The 23873-nt window shown below is 37.7% G+C and overlaps 1 protein-coding gene across 7 annotated transcripts in view; it reads left to right on the forward strand.

Moving 5' to 3' along the window:
• ADAMTSL3 (ADAMTS like 3) overlaps positions 1 to 23873 on the forward strand; it is a 186649-nt gene that overhangs the window by 88121 nt on the left and 74655 nt on the right. For all 7 annotated transcript variants that reach the window (XR_008578650.1, XM_054837231.1, XM_054837228.1 and 4 more), the window contains exons 6-7: positions 6544 to 6780; positions 20610 to 20736. Coding sequence is in view for 6 of the 7 variants with exons in the window: in XM_054837231.1 (XP_054693206.1) it covers positions 6544 to 6780; positions 20610 to 20736 (364 nt within the window). In the remaining variant the exon portion in view is untranslated. The remainder of the gene's footprint in view (positions 1 to 6543; positions 6781 to 20609; positions 20737 to 23873) is intronic.

A 23873-nucleotide genomic window follows, 5' to 3' on the forward strand; every position in this document is an offset into this window, starting at 1 on the left:
ATCAGCAAAGAGGTTAACTGCCTGTGTCCCTTTCAACTTAAATTGGATAATTACTCCTTGTATTTCCTCTGTTTGCCTAAGCTCAGGTCTTTATACGTCTATATGCAAAAGCACGTGTATTTAGGTACACTGGCATAGACAATTTCCGTGACTGAATGTAAAGCCAGAGTTTTTACAATACAGTTGCTGTAAGTGTGATGCAATCACGTTTTATTTTTACAGACACATTTTATGAAAACCAGTCACATACAGCGTACTTCATGACTTGTGCTCAACTGATTTGTAGTGATGCTCTGTGCTGTTTAAACAGCTGCTGCCTGTCAACCCAGATGTTGTAGTCTAAGGTGTGCAGCTCATGCAGGACTTTGTGATATCACTGAGCAAAAGAATGTATACAAACATGATAATTCAGGATGGTTTATGGTCAGGAGTCACCTCCCTGCAAGGGAAGGGTTACCTTACAGCACAACGTGACATTCATATAATCCCATTCCAGGAAAGAGAGAAGGTAGATAAGTAAGTAAAGGAAAAGCTTTTTTTTTTTCTTCTTCTGTAGGGTATTTGATTAATCTGCTTCTGGCTCTGGGAGAAAGAAAGCAATTTTCACACAAATACCCCTTAAAAGGTGAGGTCTGCATTTCCCTTGGGTTGAGTTATACCCAGGCAAGCGCAGGTGATACTCATGTCACTGCCAGCCCTGTGATTTCTGCCAGCAGCAGGCAACCGTGAAGTATGACATGTTCTCCTTAGGAGGCCTGACACTGGAAGTTGCCCAGTAAATATGTTGAATCAGTGCGTCTCCTGGGAGAACTGGCCATTCCCGCTCTTCAGTTTGCCACACCTACAGCTTCTTGTGTGCCAGTTGGCTTCTGCCCTCTTCCAGAACAAGGCTTGCGAGCACCTTGAATTGCTCTAACACTCCACTCTGCAGTGTTGGATGGATTTTCCACCACAGCGGCTCACAGCCTAAGTTTCTGCTGGCTGAAGCGAGTGGAAGTGATTAATGAATCGGGCCCAGTGCATGCAAAAATCAGATTGTGGAAACAAACCCTGTCACTTGCCCTTTCAGAAGAAAAGGCCTAGCAGTTTTGTGCACAGTGTCCTTAGCTCATAAATAAAAATGCCACATGCAAAAAAACCCCCCATAATCTTTTAAAGCTGCGTGATAAGCTAAATTGCAGCCAGCCAGCCAGTATGTAAGCAATAAACAAACTGCCGCTGTAAAATCTATTTGCTACGTTCCTTATCCAGATATCTAGTTGTATGCATTGTATACAGTAATATACCTCTGCTTGATCCTGCACGCTACACCCTCCTATGCAACAGTCCAGACAAGTCAATGTGGGGTACTGGGTTCTTCCAGCCAAAGGACTAGAACTCTACCCAGTGTATCGAGAAAGGAGGAGGAGGTCAATTTGGGCATGTGCTCTGCTGTAAGCAGAGGTCTACGTGCTTTTAGAATGTGTAAGGGCAGTTGTGGACACTGTTCATTTTAAGGATTATGCAGTAAAAATCTGATGGAAATGAAGGCACTCTATGCTTCAGCATAGAGAAAATTAAGATGATTACTATATCCTTTCTGAACTCCCAGGGATTTTTTCTGAAGTCACTGGGGCCTGGTTTTTAACTTTAGGACTTATTTTAAAGCGATAAGTGGCAAGCGTCTTGTATGTGAGTCTGTTTGAATTTATGATGATTCAAATGTTAATTTCCAGACAGGAAGCTGCCTTTACAGTTCTGCTTTTGGGGCATGTCTGAAAGGGATCAGGTTTCCATTTCAGTTCAGATACAGCCAGAATCTCTCAGGAATGGTTTTTCCTAGAGTATGGATCAGATAATGGAGAACTCCTGAGAAAAATATATTTCATGAGATTTCTACTGTTAATACAGTTGATCTTTGAATTTGGCATCACTGAATTCAAACCCAGTATTAGACCTGACTTAACCTTGAAATGGGAGCTTACACCTAATGTGAGCCTGGGACTACTAGGCCAGTTTTGTTGCGAATGATATGATTTTCCCCAAAGCATTAATTCTAATGAATGCTTCTCGCTTTCGGAGTAAAATTTTAGTTTGAAAATTAAAAGCTTAAACTAGCTTCTTTCCATATTAGTCGGTATTATTGTTAACCACATGCAACAGTCATATATATACACCGTGTAAAGTTGTCTGCAAATGTAATTTTGCTACATGATACATTACACCACTAACATCTATATTGGGGAGTACAAATGAAGCACAACTTAATATGTGTGTCATTCTAATGAAAAGAACAAGAATCATTTTACCAGAAAATTGGTTTCATCTGGATTTGTAATAGAATAGTAGTAAGTTCATTGAACTCAAGCATAGTTCCAGAATAATATTAGTGATGTTTCAATCAAAAAATTAATTCAAGGTCTTAGCAACAAAATAATTGCTGAGATTAAGGCATATGTATAGCCTGCTTATCTTTCTATCGTAACTGGGGTGCCAGGTGCTTGACTTCCTAAAACTGCGTATACGCTTTCAGCTTTTCCTATAGAAGCTTTAGAGAAATAAACTATATAAATGATTCATTATATGCTGTTCAATGAGATTTTCAGTCTTTCTTAACCCTTCTTTTTTTATATTTCCATTTTTGTATATACTGTTACATTCTAATGCTATGATGTGCACTATATGGAAGTGTTTAAGATAATCCTTTAGGGTCCTATTCATAGAACAAGTTATTTGGGCCATTTCCCCATAAATTTCACATTCTTATGTGCCAAAAAGTCACTTACACACTTGCCAGAGTGACTCTTCTACAGTAAGAATGAACACCATTTTGTAACAGATTTGCCCATGTTTAATTCCATTATAAACTTTTATTATATGCAGATAATGCTCACACTTGTTCAACGTATTCATCAGATTATTGTCCCAGCATCCACTTCTTAACCAGCTCATTTATCCCATTCAGAAAATCTTGGCTGAACTGTGTCTACTTCAGTCCTATAATATTTCACCTTGAGTTGCATAGTTTTTTTCTAATCTGTTCATTTATTTAATTTATATTTATAATGCTGATACACTGTATGGCTCTCATGGCTAGGGTTTCTAGCTCAGGTATCTTGATTTTACTAAGAAGTGGCCTGAAAATTGTGTAGGAAAAACATAGAACCTGAAGCTAATTTCAAAAAGAAAACAAAACAATGACTTCATTGGTTTTGGCTAGGTTTCAACAAAATGAGATTCAAAGAATAAAACTAGACAAAGGGCTAGACTTTCTTTGGTGTCATCATTTTTACTGGGAATTTTCTTGCCTTCTCTTTTGTGCTTTTTTCAGAGCAGTAATTGTTGGCAGGAGTCACAAGGTCTGATGCAACCTTCATATTTTGTACATGAACATTGCCTATAAAGATAGAGATTTCCCAGGTTAGCTTTGTTTTCAAAGGCTGAGTGCTCACTGCCAAAACTACAATGATACATTTCATAAGAAGCCAGCCTTTGAATTCAGTAGTTTTTAATCATCTGTCACAAAAAGAATGGAAATATATATATATATGTATTTTTAACCTGCATGGTAGTCATGTCTGAAGCATCTTTTTCAGATCTATCTGTCTAATAATATGTTCGTAAGTCATGTCATAAATACACTTCATTCCACTGCAGGATTTGAATGTGATTATTTTGCCAACATTTTCATGTATTAGACCTCATAGATATGTCTTCAGCTCCTTATGTACTGTATGAACCTAGGAGCAGCCTGGCTACAGTTCAGTGGATTGAGTGTCAGACAAAAGATATTGCTGAAATTAGGAAATCTGAGAAATCAGTAGCAAAAATATTTAACAAACAAAAAAAAAGCGGAATATGGAGAGGGAAGAAAGAATGACTGAATGAATTGATGTCTGAAAGAGGTTAAAACCAAAAAGACAGGCAAACAGGATGAGGATTGGGGCCCTTGGATCATTGTCTGACAGTGCAGCCTTGCCAATTCCTGAACACGCTTCACCCTTGCCTACCTCTCCCACATCTCACCCCCTCCTTTTCCTTTCTATTTTTTTAAACTACCTCTGACTTTTCTTACCCACTCTAATGGAATTAACCCAAAGCTTATAAGTCCTCCTGTTGTCTTGATTACATCCCTTTTTGTGTTTAGTTGTCTTTCTGTTTAGATTATAAACTCCTCTATGCAAATATGCATTGTTCCCAGGAAAACAGTGATCTGAACTTGGTTGCCATCCAAACGCTGATATAATGCAAATGATAATTTTAGCCCTTTGATATCCCTTTGTAATGCTCTTTTTATGCTCCTGCTTTTGAACACAGCTCAAACACAAAAGCAGGTGGAACTGGCATGTGAATCGAGCTGCCAGGATAACTTTGTGTTCTTTGAAGATGCCAAAACAGAATAGGGAGATGAGAGTTCACTTGCTCTCAAGCAGCCAGGAAGTGAGTGGAAGGAGCTGCATTGTGGTGAATCAATGAGAAACATGCAGTAACTATGGATTGACATCCTGACATTGTGGTGTTTGTGTCTTGGCATTGCATCAACACCAAGTGATAATGAATTGTAACACAGCCTGTCAAAACTCAGCCTAAAGCCATTGCTCTGCCTGTTTTACAGATAGTTCTTTAATTCTTTGTGATGAAAATGTAGCTGTGCATGGCGGAATAACAGAACTCTGAAACATTGCTTCTAACTTTACCTGAAACTAACTTCCACTTATTATTTTTATCCTTAGCTACTCCTCTATTTGCAACGGTGGAAGGGGGAACCATATGGTATCCATATGAACTCTGAAGTCCTCTCTGCTTTTTAGACTTGCTATTGTGGAAAATGAGAGGTGACAGATAAGTCAGAGCCAAATTCTGCTTTCATTTACACCAGTGCAAACATGGTGAATTTCTTGGGAGTGACGCTGCAGTAAATAAGGGTGGTTTCTAACAGTATTTACTTGATGTTTTTAGAAGCTCTCACTTGTGGGATTTTTCAGAGGTAAAACTCTCAAAGAATTACAGTAACTGTAATTTCTCCTTGTCTTATTCCATCATTTTATAGTTTAAAAAAATAAATATGGCTTAGACTAGAATTATCCCAGATTGATGCTAATACATTTTGTATTCTTTTATTCTGAGTTATTCTCACTGTAAGGTATAGCACTGGACAGAGTTGAAAAGCATTGCTGGGAATGCTCAGTGAATTGCTCAGTTGATCAGTAGTGTTGATCAGTAGTGAGAATGCTGATTTTAGAAGGTATTTTATGCAGATTACAAATAAACCAGAGTAATTTCTAGGTTATCGTTTCCTATGGTGAAAAAAATCTAAGACATTGACAAAGTATTAAGCTAATGCACTTGCCAACTCATCCAGATTCATATGAGCAAGTACTGTGTAAATGCACTTACTATTTCATTAGCTTTTTTCAGGGAAGGTTCAGTTCACTGATAAGGTTGAAGTATTGTTAACTAATACTTAGTAATAAATTCCATGAGTTCAGCTGACACATCACAATCTTTCAGTCTTATATCCAATGAAAACAAAACTTTGTTAAAATCAGCCTAACATCTGGCTTATATGTGCAGTTGGAATTCTTGGAAAAATGTTCTTTCAGTCTGGTGTATGGACTGTTTGACACTGGACATACTTTCAAATGAAGTCTTTAGTGAGAAATTGTTTGACACGCGAACTCCTTTGTCGGTACTTTACCAAAGTTATTTTCGCATAAATCAGTATTCATCTCCATTCCTGTCACCGTAGTTTAACGTTAACATCATTGTTTGGGTGCAATGCTTTATGTGGAAAAAATATTTTAGAATATTTTCTTTCAAACGGTTCTCATATTTGGTTTTTCAGCTGTGTATGCTGAGGCTCTGTATGGGAGGAGGTACAGAATTGTCTCATTAGAACTGGAACTATATAATCAATATTTACTAATTTGAAGTATATTTTATTTCTGCAAAGTAAGCCTTACTGCTTCCATGAGGTGAAGGTGTTTTGTAATTAGACTAAAGGACTAAGCACTGAAAGTTCTGGGGTTTCCTCCTAATGCTCTTGTCCCCTTTCTGAGCAATACTGAACAATTAATTAGATAATTTTTTATTTCTTTATGTATAAGTAGCGATAATACCTGTTTCGTTACTCGGACGTACAAATTGATAAGTGAGTGCAGAGTGCTCAGAAACTGAAAGGAGAAATATTAAATGTCAGACATCTCATTATAATAACTTAAATTATATAGATTCTTTTAGAAGCTAATTCTTATTACAGAACCAGACTTTAAATGTACCACATAGTGTCATAAAAAGTAGCATTTTTAATTATCCTCTCGTATAAGTTATGTTATTACTGGAATATGCATGATGTTCTGTTACTTGCACTGCAAGCAATGGATTAAGCAACATAAATTGTTTTAATACACACAGTAAAACTTTGCAATATGGCATATTTGTCATAGCAGATTAGTTCTTGAACCAAGCCTCCCTGAATGGATTCTGTGTAATTCATCAGATAACTTCTTTGTAAATGTGAAATATTCCCTTCTTAAAAAAATATTTCCTTTGGTTTGTTTTTAGGACTGCCCTTCAGATGTTGGTGACTTTAGAGCACAGCAGTGTTCAGCCTACAATGATGTCAAATACCAGGGACATTTTTATGAGTGGATCCCTGTGTATAATGATCCTACTGCACCATGTGCCCTGAAATGTCAAGCTCTGGGGAAGAACTTGATTGTGGAGCTTGCCCCAAAAGTTCTAGATGGTACTCGTTGCAATATTGAATCCTTGGATATGTGCATAAGTGGAATATGCCAGGTACGTTCACGGTGTAAGTCTAATTGCGACCTTTGTGAGACACTTTGCACGTTAAGAGAGTACGTCTTGGTTATTTTCATCTTCATGTATCAGTTTACTTTAGATGTATCTGCAAGTACTGCCAAATGGATTGTGGATAACTTACCTTTCTCTTGCACACAGAAGTTCCTGACTGCCTTAGCCATTGATATTTTTATATATAAATAAAAGGTCAATAACATTCACTCTTCTATTTATACATGTGAAAATTAATGAAACTAGTTACAGCTTTCTAACCTTTCGTATGTCTGTCAGGGTGTGAAGAAGTAGCCTTCCATTTCCATTTCATTTCACTCCTTCTCTGAGTCTTATATCTCATGAACACTGTTAAGGAGAAAATTTGACGATTTATGGGATCCAGCCCAGAATGGCAGGTGTGAGTGTGTATATCTGTCTTGTTGTATAGGTGAATGAGTATATGTTGTGATTGAATGAATTGATTGTCAGTATCTTTTTACGGGGAATCTACATTTCTAGATATATTTATTATTATTGTTTATTAGAGTTACGCTATCAGCTTTACACAGTTGGTGCAAAAATGGAGAGTTATAACATTTGAGGCTTGCCAGATTTTTATTAGCAAAGAAATATTGCAATTTTAAGTTTTATGAACAGAACAACTTTGTATAGAATGGATATGTTATTGCAATTAGTTTTCTTTCTCTGCAAGTGGTTGTTGCTCTGTTAAGTGCCTAAAATGTGTGCGACTCAAAAATGCAGAATATGGCCCAGTGAGCAAAAGAGTTCTGTTATAGGGAAAAACTCGACACATTTGGCAGAAGACTGGTGCACGGATTACAGCAACATTAATATATGATCTGGACCTTGCTGTGGGTTTTCCGTCACTTCTATGTATACTGCAGTTCCAATACCAGTCGTGCCAACACACAATGCATCTGCTGCCTCTGAAATAGAAGAATTCCTTACGGTTTTCCTATTCAAGAGACTGCATTTATCAATAGTACTTCACAGTGGTATCCAACAGTGTTCATTACCCTGCACATTTAAAATAGGATATACCTCTATAAACTCTGGAAGCACTTGCCAAATAATACATTTCTTTTGCAATATTCTTAGTGATGTCTCCTCTTTGACGCCCAGGAGGATGCCAAAGCCTTCTGTAGGTGGTACGTCTACAGCAGCCTTTGCCGTTTGTGTCCGTTGCAGCCCAGAAGTGTCATGCTGAATGTAAGAGAGCTCTGGGTTTTTCAGAGGCTTGTGAGAATCTCGCGCAGAGTGCTGTGGGATTTCCCACAGTGACCTCAAACATCTACCATCTTTAATACATAGCATAAAATTCATTTTGTCTAGAGTAGATCCAATTTTGTGAAGAACAGTTGAAAGAGATATTTAAAAGGGCTGCCTTCAACGTTTCTTATTAGTGTTTTGCAGTATTTACGTATATATCTGACATCAAATGCTTGGAAATTTAAATAATCCATTTTTCAAATAAACCAGGTAGTGGCAGAAAAAATTAATCATGCCAGAAGCAGGCACCAGAGCTCTTTTACACTGTTAATGAGAATCTATTGCTTTTCTTCATCTCTTCTATTTTCTTCTTTTTTCCATTATTTCTTCTAATGCCACAAAAATATTTTCAGTGTGAGAGAACATCTTTGGGGAAAGAAAAGAAAACAAACCAAAACCCCACCTTGCTTAGGATGTTCTATGCTGTGACTTATGCAATCTAATTAATTTATAACTTAACTTTGTAAGCTGTTAGGTGCTTTCACTTTATTTCTTTTAAGTCACTGGCTATTGCTGAGGGGTTTTTGCACAAATGGAGAATTTCTTCTTTTTAAAGTTTATATTTGATAATTTAGTATTGCATAATTTTATTGTGGTAAAAATGAGTCTCTGGTCATTTGAATAACCTTTTTCTCTTTGTGGACTGTTTTGGGGGCAGAGTGGAAAGGTTGGTTACTTGTGAAAGGGACTGTGGGAGGTGAGGAACTTCCTCAGAAACCCACACTGAGCTTTGATGCTACTCCTGTTCAAGCAGGAAAAGAAAACAAATTGACATCTAATCTTTCCTGGAAAAATATGGTTATTTAGTCAACTGCTGTTAAGAGACAGACAGCAAAATTGTGATTCTCTACAATTGTTGCTATAAGATCAGTCTGTTGGGTTCTGACATATACTTGGCACAGCCTGCAAATAACTTGGCAAGTGTTTTTACAGTTAACTCATCTAAATAAACATGTCATACTGCTGATGTGGATATCTTTGCTTTTACGCCTGTGAGCACCAAGAAGTTAGTGTAAGGAGACTGGCTTGCCTGAGTCCCTTTCCAACTGGTGCTGGTTTTGCTCATTTATTGTCTTAAAGTTGGCAGGTTTTATAAGATCTCAGCTTCCTCCCTCCCCCCCGCCCGCCCCCCCCCATGATTTCACTTTCATCTGTTTTCTTATTCTTGGTAAGGTAGGGCTGCATCACTAATTCTGCCTCGTGGATTCTTGTTCAGGCTCTCTCCTTGGCAGCATATGAATTTACAAGGACGGTGAGTTCCTGTTGTCCAGCTTTAGTTCTGATTCTTTGCGCTTCCCTTAGTAAGCAGAATCAAACTAAATAACTCTCTGTCAAAGAAAAACGCGAGACAGCAAAACTGCTCTCTGGGTCGGAGGTTTGAGGCTTCAGGGGAAGTGAAATCTGAAGGCAGTAGAGCAGAGAGAAGTTTATTGGGAAAGTTAATAAGATATTTTGGGGTTGCTTGAGGCTTAACTCAGCCAAACCATTTGATCATGTTTTAGTCTGCTACTGCTGTGCTTCTGTTACCAAAGCAAATATCTGGGCTGTTGTGTTAAATGGGGACAGGTCAAAACTTCACTGCCAGGAGGATTTTCACACTTCTGATATTTTTTTTCTAGTCTCTGCACAAGTCCCAACACATTTTTTCATATAATATATTCCTGCTGTGCCCATCTGGATGTGGGTGGAGGCATTTAAAAACATCTGCACGTCAGACACATGTGTGGGCAACATTTTACCCAGTTACTCTGCCTGCTTTGGGGCCCTGGCTCTTCTTGTTTTTTGTTTTTAATTCATGCAGACTTGCTTTTTTCTACCAGAATACAGAATGGAGTGTTACTTGTGTCAGTACCTGAAATGGTTGCAGTGATAATTTTCCTAACATGGAGTAATGTTTGGACAATAAATACACACATCACCCAAAAAATCTGGAGTCCTAAGAAGCAACCTGAGTAGTTCTGTCCTAGGCTGTCGCGATTAGGTCAAAGATGATGTAAATCCTGTGGTGAACTTTCCGTTTAGTGTCAGCGAGTTGTTGTGTTCCAAAAAAGGCAGGCACTATACTATGCTTTGTAGCATATGGCATAAATTTAGCTGACATAACACATCCCATATGTCAAGTGGAGTGCCATCAACTTCTGCCATGCCAGTTCTTTTCTGTCACGTGTCATGATATGACAAGTAGGTATCTCCCTCCATCATCACTTCTGTAAACTTTTAGAAGACTATTGCACCTTTTTTTAATGCGCTTTGCTCATGCTTAAAACTTAAAATCATGGCAGATTATTAATTTGTTCTGAATATTGACTCCTTTTATTCTGAGAGTTGCTTTCTCAAAGTGCTCGTTTAAGGTGTTTTGTGAACTTTCCCTTTCGGTTCCTGTAGATACATCTTTTTGCCCGTAAATGTGTTTTTTGATTGCCCAAGATCCATGGGAGGTTTGGTGTTCAGATACTTAGAAAGGAATATTTCCTTTCCATCCAGTGTTACTGCGGACATAAAGCTGTGTTTCTCACACGTTAGAGCAGTTAATTCTTGAATAACAGTTTAGAAAGCACCCTTTTTTTTCCAAATGAACATTTCAAATCTTTTTTTTAAATATTTAAAAATAAGAAAAAAATCTCCACGTTGCCTTTCCCTCCTTTTCAGCCTTCAAACCTCTAGTAACTTTTCATAGGAAGAATTGATTTTGAGGTAGCTCTGTGTTGAGTCAGCCTTTATACTGAGCCTGGCATTCTTTCTGGGTACCATTAATTAGTGAATGCACAGAGTAAAGTACGCTTTAGAGCGTGAAGGAATCCCTGTGTAGAGACCTGTACTCTTGTCTACATATTACTGCAAGCACCAGAGTTGGCAGGCTGGACTTTATCCAGAGAGACTATGGGAGTTACTCATGTAGATCCAACAAAACCTTCTGGCTCTCAGAGCTATATATCAAAATCTTCATATGACTGCATAGATGTGACATATGTCATAAAACTGAGGAGAGCGGGGAGTTCCAGCTGCAATTCAGCTGGGAAATGTTGGTGGATCTCCAGAAACCCCAGTGAAGGATGGGGCTGTGCTGAGCACGGGTTACCACATCCTACGTAACCTGCCAGCATCGCCCTCAGTGGGTTGGTTTCCTCACCCAACAGAGGCTCTCAGCACTGGCCAAGCCAGCACATCACGTAGCCACCCTCCAAGGGCTGCACTTGCACCACCTTTAATGTCACAGTTCACCTCGGTATAGTGGTTCCCTTGCGATGACGTCGTTGGTAACTCAGAGGTATGCTTTTACTGCACTAATAACAGGATACTCTGAGGCACTGAAAAGGTCTCTTGGAATCACTTGGTTTTATTTTGCAGCTTCCCACTGCTGCTAGAAACTGATGTCTCCTTTCAGATCTTGTCTTATTCTCCCTCCTACTGTTTCTTATGGAGAAATACTCCCTAGAGGGATTTCTTACTGTCTAAGTTTATCCTTTCTTGTCAGATGAGTAGTGGATTTTTTCTGATCTCCAGTTTCTTATCTATATTTCCTTTTTCCTAAGTGATTCCATCTGCCAAGTTTTGTTTTGTTTTAGTGAGCTTTGTACAAATGCAATTTCACTTCCCAGCCTAGCAAGGTCCTAAAGCATGTGAGCAGTTATAGTAGAAAACCTCATTATTTGGGTGTCATCTTGAACTAGAGCCTTAGTAACCTTCAAGTTCCCCAGTGCTAGCTTCACCTTCATACAGCAAGGCAGACTTGGCTGGACCCAGCCAGAAAAACAGCAAAGTAATCTGATTCCATATTTGATTTCTTTTTTGAAAGCATTCTCACAAACAAGAAGCCCAATGGGAGTTTGTGTCCTGTCTTCTGAGGGTGCGTGTGTGTGTTTTAAAATGGAGACCGTGTGGGAAAGGGTACTTGCTCCCTTACTGGGTGGTCCTGTAATCTCTTAGCTGCTCCAGCATGTGACAGATCCTGTAGTAAGAGTTAAATGTTTTGGAAACACTTTGTTTTATTTGATGGAAATGGATTTACAGAATTGCGGAACACTCTTTAGCCTCTTGCCTTCAGATATAAAATGTTTGCAGAAATACGTGGAAAGTCTTTTCAGGAGCCTTTTAGTATGCAATGAATTTTATGCATTGTATTTTTTATCTTCTGGGGGTTTTTTTATTGCTTTACATTCTTTTCCTCTGCATGAATGGCTGGGGAATTTGAACACCATGGTGTGTCTCCTCATGCCCATCATTCTAACTTATTTTATGCCTCTGAAGTTTGCATTTTGACACACTTTGTCTTTACTCCCTGTTTTCTCTACGAACAACTGAAAATCCTTACACAGAGGAAACTTTCTTACTCCCACTGCCACTAATACCCATTCAGCTTGGCAGCTGGGATTGCTGCTTCATTTGCTGTGCAGTGATGGGCTGGGACATTCGCTGTTAACCAGAGTACATACTCCAGGTCCCTGAAGGGGCTGTATTCTGTTTATTAACATACGCTGAAGCCCGTGTCAGCTTGTCTGGGCTGCTACTGACCTGCACTGGCTCGACTGCAGAGATGTGAGAACTTGTGCCACAATCAGGCTTTTGTTAGGCTGAGCTTAGACGTAACTGAAGTTATGAGGTAGGACCATGTGAGGAAAAAATCATGTCTCAGATCAAGTTAAATCTTCAATGAGGATAAACCAGAGTTTGAAAGTGGTGCTTGAAAGCTAATATTCGCACACTACTTTTAAAAGTAATTTTAAAAAAACCAACAAACAAACAAAACCCGCAATGAAAAAGTGACTTTCTTAACTGGAGGGATATTCTGGTATCTCTCCCTCTGCTTATCTGAATCAATTACTTGTAGATGATGAGCATGGGAAAGAGACAGTGGGAGTTTTTTCTTTATATTCTCTCCAGGGACATATTTTATCTGTGTAGAAATAAAGTACAAGCTGCAGTTATCACAAAGCAAAGGATGGGAGCAGAGATTGCAAAGTAAATGAATAGATGGGCTTTGAGTGACAGCAGGGTTTTGCAGCAGTGTAAAGAGACATGGAAAATATTGACTAAGACAGAGCTGGATTTTCACGTGACAGGTTTTATACTTAAGTTTTTATAACCATAAATTCCCATAGTCATATTTAAAATTAATTATTTGTTGTATGGATGCAGACATTCCTAACATCTGCCTGTACTGTGATTCTGTGCTATACAAGTAGAGCAGGAGAAAATGCAGCAGATAGCAGACATCGATGCAGTAAGATCTGTGTACTGTGATAGCATGTGCAACTGTGCAGTAAAACACAGTCTTAATTTCTCTGAGTTTTGGATTTTGTGGTGTCTGTGTTTGTAGAAATAGAAATTCTTTTTCTCTGACCAAGACCCTGAGAATTAGAATTTCCTCTATTGAGAGTGATTTTAATAAAATGCAACAGAGATTTATCTTTTTGAGCATGCAAGAACTTTTCACCGTTTTCTTCTTTTACTAGTAAATGTTGAAATAAAACGTGTCCTTTCTTAGTCAAGTCACAAGACTTGGAGAAGATATTTTTGCCAGAAATAATTCTGAGGTTATCTTGTATTTTGTGCAATGCTGATAACCTTTAAAAGTATGTAGATGTTTTTTGTTCCATTTTTATCTTACTTCTGATCTCTTGTAAGACTGAAATAAGTAGTATGGTTATAACAACCCGAGTACTACTACCATGGTGGCAGGCCAGTCACATCGCTTCATGGGATCTATTTGGTGTAAGAGTCTACTTTCATTCTATATTTTTCACATCTTGATAAATTTCATAGGCAGTGAAAACTCAATTGCACCTAGTCCACAAAGTCTTTGCCACCCTTCAGCAGATCAGTGATCCAACCAATACAGGATTCACTTACTGAGATATTGCTGTAACAGATATGTTCCTAGCTAATTTTAAAACAAAAACTACTGGGCAACATGTACTGGCATAATTACAGACTGTTCAGCCCTTGAGGGAAAAAAAGGATCTCCTCTATAATAACTCTATCACATTCTTGTGAAGAAGTGTAATTATCATCTCCATTTGTGCATTCTGCAGTGCAGTTCCTTGCTCAGCAGAAATGTAGTATTTCTTTTACATTTTAAGCACATTGGGCACTTCCCCTTGAATTATTTGCTGGGTTTTCTGCCTTGGGTGAATTTCACTAAATGCCATCTGTATGTGTGTGTTAAAATCCCACTAGCAGACTATTTAATGACTACACATGGTTGTACATCCTTTGAAATAGCCAGGCCAATGAAAGCACACGAATGCAAATGTGCACAGAGTAGCCTTCATCTGGATTTCCCCAAGCATTGTGGGGTTCGCCCAGCAACTCTAGAAGGATGGTAATTATGTCACATTAAGATGTTGTTGAATTGCTTTTCTGTTTTTATTCTATTAAATCAAATCACATTAATAAAGGGTATCAGTTCCTGACGCTGAGCCTGCCAGTCCTTCGAGTAAACATAGAACACTGAAAAACATAATTTATTTTAATGGAATCACTAATATATGAGAGTCTATATCAATCAAACACTTGTTGGTCAAAGATGTTGAGGCATATTAGTTGTTTAACATAAATAAGTGTTAATTAGAATAAGTTACCTAGGAATATAATAGATTTGTGCTGTTTGCTTAGCTTTACATAGCATGAGTAGCTAGATTTGGTGAAGCTTTAGGCCATGATAGAGAAATTTTTCTCAGTAATTTTCCTAGCAGTTTTCTTAACAGCTAGTACAGTGCTGTGTTTAGTCTTTTAGTATGGGAAAGTATTTTGATATCACACTAAAGTCTCCGTAGTGTTTTTCCAAGTGTGGGACTCTAGTTCTCCAGGTTCCACCAGCAAGGGCAGGTGTACAAGGAGTGTAAACCAGAAGGAGGTTCCAACCTTTGGGGAAAACTGCAGAAACTGCAAGTCAACCAGATAAGAGCCTGCCTGGACACAGAAGATGAATCCAAGTAGATGTTAGAAGACCCCAGATCAAAAATCACCATTAGACTAGAGGATGCATGGACAGCACATGAAGGGTGGGTGTATGGGACCCAAGGATATAATTGCCCCGGGATTTCTTTGTTCTGGGTCCCTCTCATCAGAGGCACCCAGCGCGGGCTGATCCTGCTGCTGCACATTTCAATTAAATTAAGTATTTTATGAAATCCAGTGCCTGAGACTCTGCTCTGGGAAACCTAGGGTCAACCCTGAAGAATCACAGAATCATAGAATCTTTAAGGTTGGAAAAGACCTCTAAGATCATCAAGTCCAACTGTCGAAGAAGGAGGAAGCGCGCCCAGGAATAAGTGTGTGTGCGTGTGCACAACACCGTGAACGGTGTGTGAATGCTCGGGCAGCAGCTACGCCTTTAACAGTAGAAAATGGTACAGTATTTAGCATATACACTGCTGAATGTTTAAATGGTCTGTCTGCTAAAGAGCTTAGTCTATGACACAGTAGGTAGAGAAAGAATGGCACTAGGGCAACTTCAGTCTTAATGTTGCATAGAATTTATGTGTCTGTCACAAATAAAAACAGCAGTGATTTTATTCTTTTGTGGCTACTTCTATTAGGAGAACTCAGTATGTTTGTTTTTTCTGGCCGTACCTGGATCTCTGGCTCCAGAGGACCATAGAAGGGGGGGAGCCCCTTTCTAAAGAGAAATATTGTATATAGTTATATATATTGCTGTATATAATTTCATGCTTTTGATAGTAATAATGATACTTAACACGTAAATGGTGCTTGTTGTGCGCAGATCTCTGGTTTTACTCATGTTTTGGATAAGTATTCTTCTTTTGTAGATCATAGGTATATCTTCAGGTTCTTTATTTGAAGTATATCATCTTGAGTCGTTAGCATCCCAGAAACACTTTTTTAAAAATAATTAACATAAAACATTTTTATAATTGGCAGCTCGCCTCTGTGCTTAAAAATTTAGTTAAAAATATGTCACCTTGCAGTCCTGTCCATTTTCTCATCATAGTTAATTATAAACATCTCCTTAAGAAAGGAAGATTCTTGAATTTAACAGATTATACTTTGACCTTCACAAATTGTAATGAAAATGCTATATTAATTTCTTTAAGTCTAATTCTTCAGCTCAAACCCTACTAAAGAAAACCTGTAACCCTACTAAAGAAACAGCTCTGGGAGCTTCTGAGTGATTTTTGGATTCATATTTGCAAAAATATTTGTAACGTTCCATAGTCACCTCTAACAGATCAGCAGCAATTTCATTTGTCTCTTTCATCTTTATCACTATATTTTATACTCTGACCTTTTGCTCTTCCTTTGCCTTTTTGAACCTACATGAACTATTCTAAGCATGCTACAAAATATTTAACAGCCTTCAGTATCGTCTTTCACAATAGCACTGGCATACTAGCATTCAGTTTAGAAGTTTGTTGAAGCAGATGAGCATTTAAGTTCACTGCTTAATCAAATACTTTCTATCCTAGCTGCTTGTGACAAAACAGTATTTTTTTTTTCCTTTGGAAGAACACAGCGAAATAACAATATTCAGGTTCTGTCCTAAAATAGTAATGGATCAGACACCTGTTTCTGACAATAATCCTGCCATATCCAAATTCAGAGATAAGTCATCATGGCCGATTTATGGAAGGCACAAAGTACCTGTTTTTTCAACACCTTTTTATATTAAATTTCCACTTACTCTTCATTTTATTCCATATTGGTCAATATTCTCCCTGCCGTCTGAGGAGCTCACTTACAACCTTGTCATTACAATACTTGTATCGTGTTTTTGAATGATGGTATTTATGATTACAGATTTCTTGACAAGGTCCCAATCCTTCCATTACACCGTTTGTATTATCACTTGTTTCATTTATGCAGCCTATGTTAAAATCACCTAATACAATTATTTCTGACTGTGCCCCAAAAGCCTGCAGATGTTTTCCCAATCTGCTTGTAATATTTATAGCTGATCCCTTTGCTCTGTAAACAGCAAGCAATGTGGAGTAAATTAACCCTAACAAACGCCTTAATTGTGAAAATCATCAGACCTCTCTGGCTTGCTGAGATGGTGTATGAGCTGAGGAAGGCTGTTGCCATAGATCATTTTCTCATTGCAGCTTTGCTTGCAAATATGCATGTACTCTCTTCAAAATGTTTCATCAAACACTGTATTTTCCTAATAGTTATTGGCTAAAATGTGAATGCCTGAAATTCATCGTGTTTGGTGTCAAAATACCATATGTGTTCGAGGCCTAGTTTCCAAAGCTATACCTAGCAGCTTCCTGTTACTTTGGTGAGATCCGTGGCTGTCCAGCACGTTTGAGAAATACTGCTTCCTATCAAGGTTTTACAAACAGATCAAAAAGGTGACTCTAGACACTGAGGTTTGAAATACACCCCACCCTAGTGTTTGTTCATTAAGATCCCAGGGTAGCAACATTTGTTGAATTAGCTCTAAATTTGAGGCTTGTCACATTAAAATCTGCAGAATGTTTGGGTGCTTCATGTTGAACAAAATCTGAAATTCTGTGCTCATTTCAGGTCTAAATTATGATACTAATTTGAATTATTTTATAACTTGTGTTCCAGGATATTGCTTGATACTCGTATTCATAAGAGTTGATATAAATGTAATCTTGGAAGGAAGTCCAGAGAGGGTGAATGCATCTAGCTGAACACACCACCTTTGCTGGCAGGGGAGCTATAAGGCTTTTTTCCCATATCCAAGTCCCTTGCAGCTAGCACTCTTGTTTTATTTCTGTAGCATCTGTGTATTATTAAAAAATAAGCAATAATGCTATATGAAGCAGTCCTCTAAAGTATGCTGCTGTGCTGATTATCTTTTTTCTTACATTCCATGTTGGACACAATAGTGCCTTGTGTTTGCACAGTTGTATAATTTTTGTTACATGCAATGAGCATTTGTTTTCATAGTGACTGTGTGTAATAGCTCAGTATGTATGTTTATTATTATCATGTTGGGCTTTAATGGGCTGGTCTTGCAAGTATTCTGCTTGCTCAATACCCTCCTCCCACTAAAGGCTTGCAGGATCTGTAGGCTGCAAATGCACAACAGCTTAAACTAATAAAAATAGCAATTTCTCACACAGAGTATCATAATGTGCAGCTTAATTTTTCCTTTGAGAATTAATTGATGAGTGAATAAACAGATTCTTAATATTTAGAAAATGAGATTACGCGATGAAATGGAAATGTGTTTGCGAGATCTGGGGAGATACTACACTTGCAGTAGTTCTAATAATTTACCTCCATGTGCTAGTAGTATCTTTATGTGAATAAGAGAAGAAGCAGTGGAGAGCAATAAATACTTTAAAAGTCTACCCGAGAGAAATATAGACTCTCTCAACTACTGGTATGGTCCCCATCATTGCACCATCTGAATGTTTCCGAATCTTTAGGAGATTTATTCTTGCAACTTGCGGGGAGTTGCAGTTACACCCTTTTCACGGATTGGAATCGAAAAGCACAGGAAGTTTTCAAAGGGCAAAGTCTTTGAAAAAAGAGACTTTTCAAAAGGAAAGTCTGTTGTGGAGCTGGGAATTGAGAGTGAGTTGTCAAGTCTAGGGCCAATGTCTTGAGCACTGTATTATTATATCCCTTGAAATTTTATCTGCTTTCTGATTCACACAGTGGCCCAGTCAGTTTCTGTTTCTGAAATGGTGATGTTTTCATTCATTTCCCAATGCTAATTGGTGATAAAATGGGAAGATAAGCTTGTTTGGGGTAATTCGTTTACAATCTTTTTCTTTTTGTTATTTTCTGGATGTCAGTGATGAACCCAGAGCTAACATTAAAAACATCTTCAAGTGAAAACATTTTAATCTTTAATCCAATCCTAAATTATAGTACAGTGTTCCTGCATGGCTTCTATGTAGGAAATAAGCACCTGTTCTGAGATAAGCTGATTTCACATGCGTATGTGTTAATTTCTTTCATTTTTACAACTAAAATTTTGTTAACACTTAACACTAACAACATTTCAGTTAAGCTGCTTATTTCTTTTTTAAATTAATTATTTGCTGGGCTACATTGGATGAAGGTCTCAGTTGCAGGAATAAAATAATTTCCTGCTGCTACCGTAGAATTCTGAACCCTTTGGTAGGGAGATGCCGTTCAGTGCGGCATGTCTCTCAACCAAAGTATCATAAATTGTCCTCCTTAACGTCCTCCTCTAAAGAGAATGCAGGATGTAGGGAACTGGGAGAATAAGGGAAAGGGGCAGGAGTTGGGAGGTGGGACTGCTTTGCTGTCTTTTCTATAGACACATGGATCTTCGAGATTACGTTTCTCCATGTTTGGCAGCAGATGCGCATGATTTGTGCTGGGTGTGTGTGTTAACTCGGACTGGAAGACCCAACTCTGCCTCTTACGTGCAAACCCGATCCTCACCTCTCCAAGGGGATCGTGTGTCAGTTTTGGCATAGCACAGATGCAGTGGATCTTGGCAGCTAAGACTGCCCCTTCCAAGCATTTTTATATAGGAAGAGAAGTGTGCTGGCCAATTTCAGAATTCTAGCACTGCTTTTAACTGTGAATTTCCAGAGTGCTTTCTATCCATTTGTCAACTTGGAATTTGATTAAATATATATGACCATGACAAATTAACTGCATTTCTCAGGGATATGTGGGTATAAAAGGCATATAGGCTGACTTGAGAAAACATGAAGCTGCAGATTAGTTTTTTACCACATTGCTCAGCATTTGGTACTCCCCACAAATTTCTTCTATGAAATGGTGAAGGGTGAGATAAATATTTTCTCACCTATCTTCATTTCAGCAGGAAGGTGCTTTTTGTCAATGTTTTCTATTCTTCTTTGTCTTCCCATTCTCACTCCCGTACTTCTTGTAGGGTGACTGATATGAAGAAAAAACCCCAAAAATGTTTTCATTATACTTTGGAGAGTCTTCAGTTGACAGTTTTTCAAAAACTTTGCTTTTGGAATATTTGGCAGTGTTTAAGTTTGAGTGTTTTTATAATAATCATTGGAAAGTTTTATAGATCGGCTCTCATATTCAGAAGCAGAAAACATCAATAGGTGAGAACTGAATCATCCAAGTTTCTTTAAACGTGATTAGCGAATGTATATGTGATTGATGTAAGTGGCAAATAGGAGATCTACACGAATGCCAGTTAAATTTTGAATGGCTGAGGCACTGGGTTATGAGCACTGCCCACGGCTGTGAAGCTGAAGGCTGAGTGCTCTTTAAATATTTAACTTGGGTTGTTTCATTTCAGACATAATTAAACAGGTGATGAAAACCAAATTGTAAATAACATAGTTGTCCCTTGTGTTGGAAAGAATAATGCTCAACAGTATGCATTCACATAAGTAGTGGGAAACAGTCATGTATTTCCTGTGCTTGAATAGCTTAATATATCAGTTGTTGTGGTTCATCATTCAAAAAATGGAAATGACATTGTGCTTTTAAAATCCTAAATAGCAAGATATGCTTTGACAGAATGAGACCAGCTCATAAAATCAAAAGGGTAATACAATAAATAAAATTCCAGAAACCTGAGCATGTCTACTACAGCTTTGCCCTCCTTCTGACTGTGATGTTGGTGTTGGCAGGCAGTAGGCTGTGATCGACAACTTGGGAGCAATGCCAAGGAAGACAACTGTGGAATCTGTGCAGGAGATGGTTCAACGTGCAGGCTTGTGAGGGGACAAGCTAAGGCACATGTCTCTCCAGAAAAAAGTAGGTTGCAAATTGATCCTATGATAATTTATCCTTGACTATGTTTTCTGCTTGTATATTAACATACATATTACAGAGTGTTGACCTTTTAACTATGTATTTGTTTGCAGTTTTCCAAAGCTACTTATTCTAAAGTCTGTGCTAGATTAGTCTATTGAAATTCCGTGAGGGATACCACACATTAGGGTATAGCTAGGAAAGAATTTGAGATATGTATTTTTTTTATAGAGCTACTCAATTCATTCTATCAGGAATAACCATCAAGATGCACATATTATTTTAGAGGGTATCCTCATGTTGCAATATATGTGATGCTGCAGCAATGTTTTTAAATCATGGAAACATCTTATAGATGGTTTTATGGAAATTGTGGCCCGTGATTGAAAGTGCCTGGTTTTCAACTTAACTTTGCTTTTTTTTTTTTTTAAAGTGTCTAAAGACAGTTGAACTTCAGAGACAAGTTAACTACTTGTATGGTACAAAAAGCACAAAGTGAAAGAGAATAATACTTTCTTCTCTCTTTTTTTGTGTTTGGCTCAAATTTTGCCATTCTTTCTCAATATAATTAACATTTTATTGTGAGTAACTCTGTAGGTCTCAGTAGTATTGAAAATGTAAGAGAGGAGGGGGTATCAGAATTAGACCCTTTACTGGAGTCTTAAGAGTCTGGCTATTTTGATATCCAGGCAAGGTTTTTCACATAGAGGCTCGCCTCTGACACTTGTGCTTTCCACCCTTACAGATGATGCTCCCTGTAATATCACATCTTATGTCCCATGCGTTTATCATGTGAGATACTTGCCTGACATCTATTTTTTCTGTTTCTGAAATCACAATGTGCATTTGTCACATGGAGATGGAGCCTTTGGGGTTCATTACCTTCCTACAGAGCCATAGGATGCAAGAGTGATGATCTGATGCTCTTGAAGTCAATATTCAAAGTTCAAATGCAAGCACGTGTTTTTTTTAATGGAGGAAGCACCTGCCTTTGACAGCTGCATGTATTTTAGTACTGTTGTAGTTCAGCTGCAGAGATTTCACTTGTGCCCTGATTTAGAAAGAGCTGCTGTATATTGAATTGTGCTTAATTCTTATTGCAGTACATGTAAATATTTCCATGTGTTTTTTAATGCCACTACTTGCAGTACGCTTCAACGTGGCTGTAACTTGAAGCGCAATGTATGTTATCTTAATGCTTGTTACCTTGCAGTGTGATTACTTGTATTGATCTACAAGGTTTCATGCTAGGTTATCTTACGCTCTGCAGGTGGGTAATTTCTGTAATACAGTACATATGTATAACAAAGCTAATCTAAATTAAAAAGTGAATATATTTTGTGGCAGCATCTTTTAAAGTCACAGAATAATTTTGCACAAGTCAAAGACCTTTTTTTTTATGTACTGGATGGGCCATCAGTGTCAGCCTTTGCCTTGCCTTTACTAGAGGCCTTTTTTTGTGGGTGAGAGAATGTAGTTCAGTAATTTATAAAGTTTTTCATCCTGAAAAACTGAGAAAATTTCTTGAACATTTACAATGAGCTGAAAAAGATTTTTCATGGAGGATCACTTTTTATTCACTTTGTCATATCAAATGCTTGGAGCTTCTGGTCAGCACCGAGCAAACACTTGCAAAGCAGTAAAGATTGGATAATATTTTTGTAATATTACCAAGTTGTATTTATTTTATGTGTCTATATATAGATGGATATGTAGGGAAATACATACATAAAATTATCTCTTCCCCTTTCTGATGTGGAGGTCAGCTGGAACAGAAAGGAATTGCATTGTCTATTCCAGTTATACAGCAACAGAGATTCTCCTGGAGAAGGATGATTCCTGGGGACACCCTAGCTAGTTCTAAGGCAACCCAAACTAAGCTTGTTGAATTGGCAAATCTGCTTGGATAGTTCATGATAAGTGCAATAAAAAGATTCACGTTTAATTGCTTAGTATGTAAGTACAGTAAAGACAAAGTGGTAAAAGGGATCTGGTTTTGAAACTGCCATTATATAAAAATAATATATATATAATATATAAAATATAAATTTCACTTGTGGTATTCTGGCACAGGTAAGAGCTGACTACAGTTGACATCACTTGGTGGGAGATCTCCCATTGCCTTGACCAGGTTATGAAGATACCCGAGGTTCATTGTTTCCTCTGTCATAATTCAGTGGCTTTTGAAGAGTTCTTTAATTTTAAAGATGACGAAAGACTATTTGGGGGAAAGATGTCAGTTATGTCAAGTTTTGGGTTTATCTTGCACTGCAGTAGGCTAGATTATATGAATGCATTACCATTCACATAAGCAAAACAGTATGCATGCTACTAAAATCAGAACTTTTGATGATTTTCTTGGTATTGTGATAGTGCCAAAATCTCTTTTGGGTCAAGTTGTTCAGCACTATGGAAGCAGTTCCCTATAATCAACCTCTGTGTGAATGAAATGTGGAAATAAAGCCATGCTTTCTTTGTGCTAATGTAGCAGTGAAGGGAGAGACAATATCTTCCAAATAGTCATTTGGAAGCTCTCAGAACTAGTGTTGAGAAGTAAAATATCGACACATGACAGACATGTATTTAAGAGGGAGCTTGTAAGGTTGTGAGCAGGATGTGAATTTTATTGTGCAATGAGGCAAATTAAAGAACTGGAAGGAAAGCAAGAGCCAAAGATTTTATTATGAAAAAAAGGAGACATAAGGGAAAATAAAAGTACCTAGTTATCTTGGTCCTTATTTTAAAAAAAGAAATTTAGGCATTGATAGCAAATGATTTCTCATAAAGGACTCACTTTGTTTTATTATCTTTTTATATGTTTTTACATAAAATGAATGCCTGCCTTTGATCGGAAAGCTAAACAGCACTGAAAGAAAGCTTACTGTTTTGCAAATATGAAATGAACTGTCAATTCAAAAGTTCTTTATTTTTTCCACTAACACTTAATTGCCTTTGAAAGACAAAGTAAGTTAAACTTCTGCCAGCAAGCCAGATTCTAACATTCTGGTAAAATGATTAAAGGTTTGACTAATGATATTCAAACAAAAAGTGTAATAGGTTGTAAAATGTACCGTCCCATTGGGAAATGAGATATCATGGGCCTGATGTTTCTAGTACTATATGCATGGAACTCCCATTTA

This window comes from Grus americana, chromosome 10, assembly GCF_028858705.1.
Source record: "Grus americana isolate bGruAme1 chromosome 10, bGruAme1.mat, whole genome shotgun sequence".
NCBI lineage: Eukaryota > Metazoa > Chordata > Aves > Gruiformes > Gruidae > Grus > Grus americana.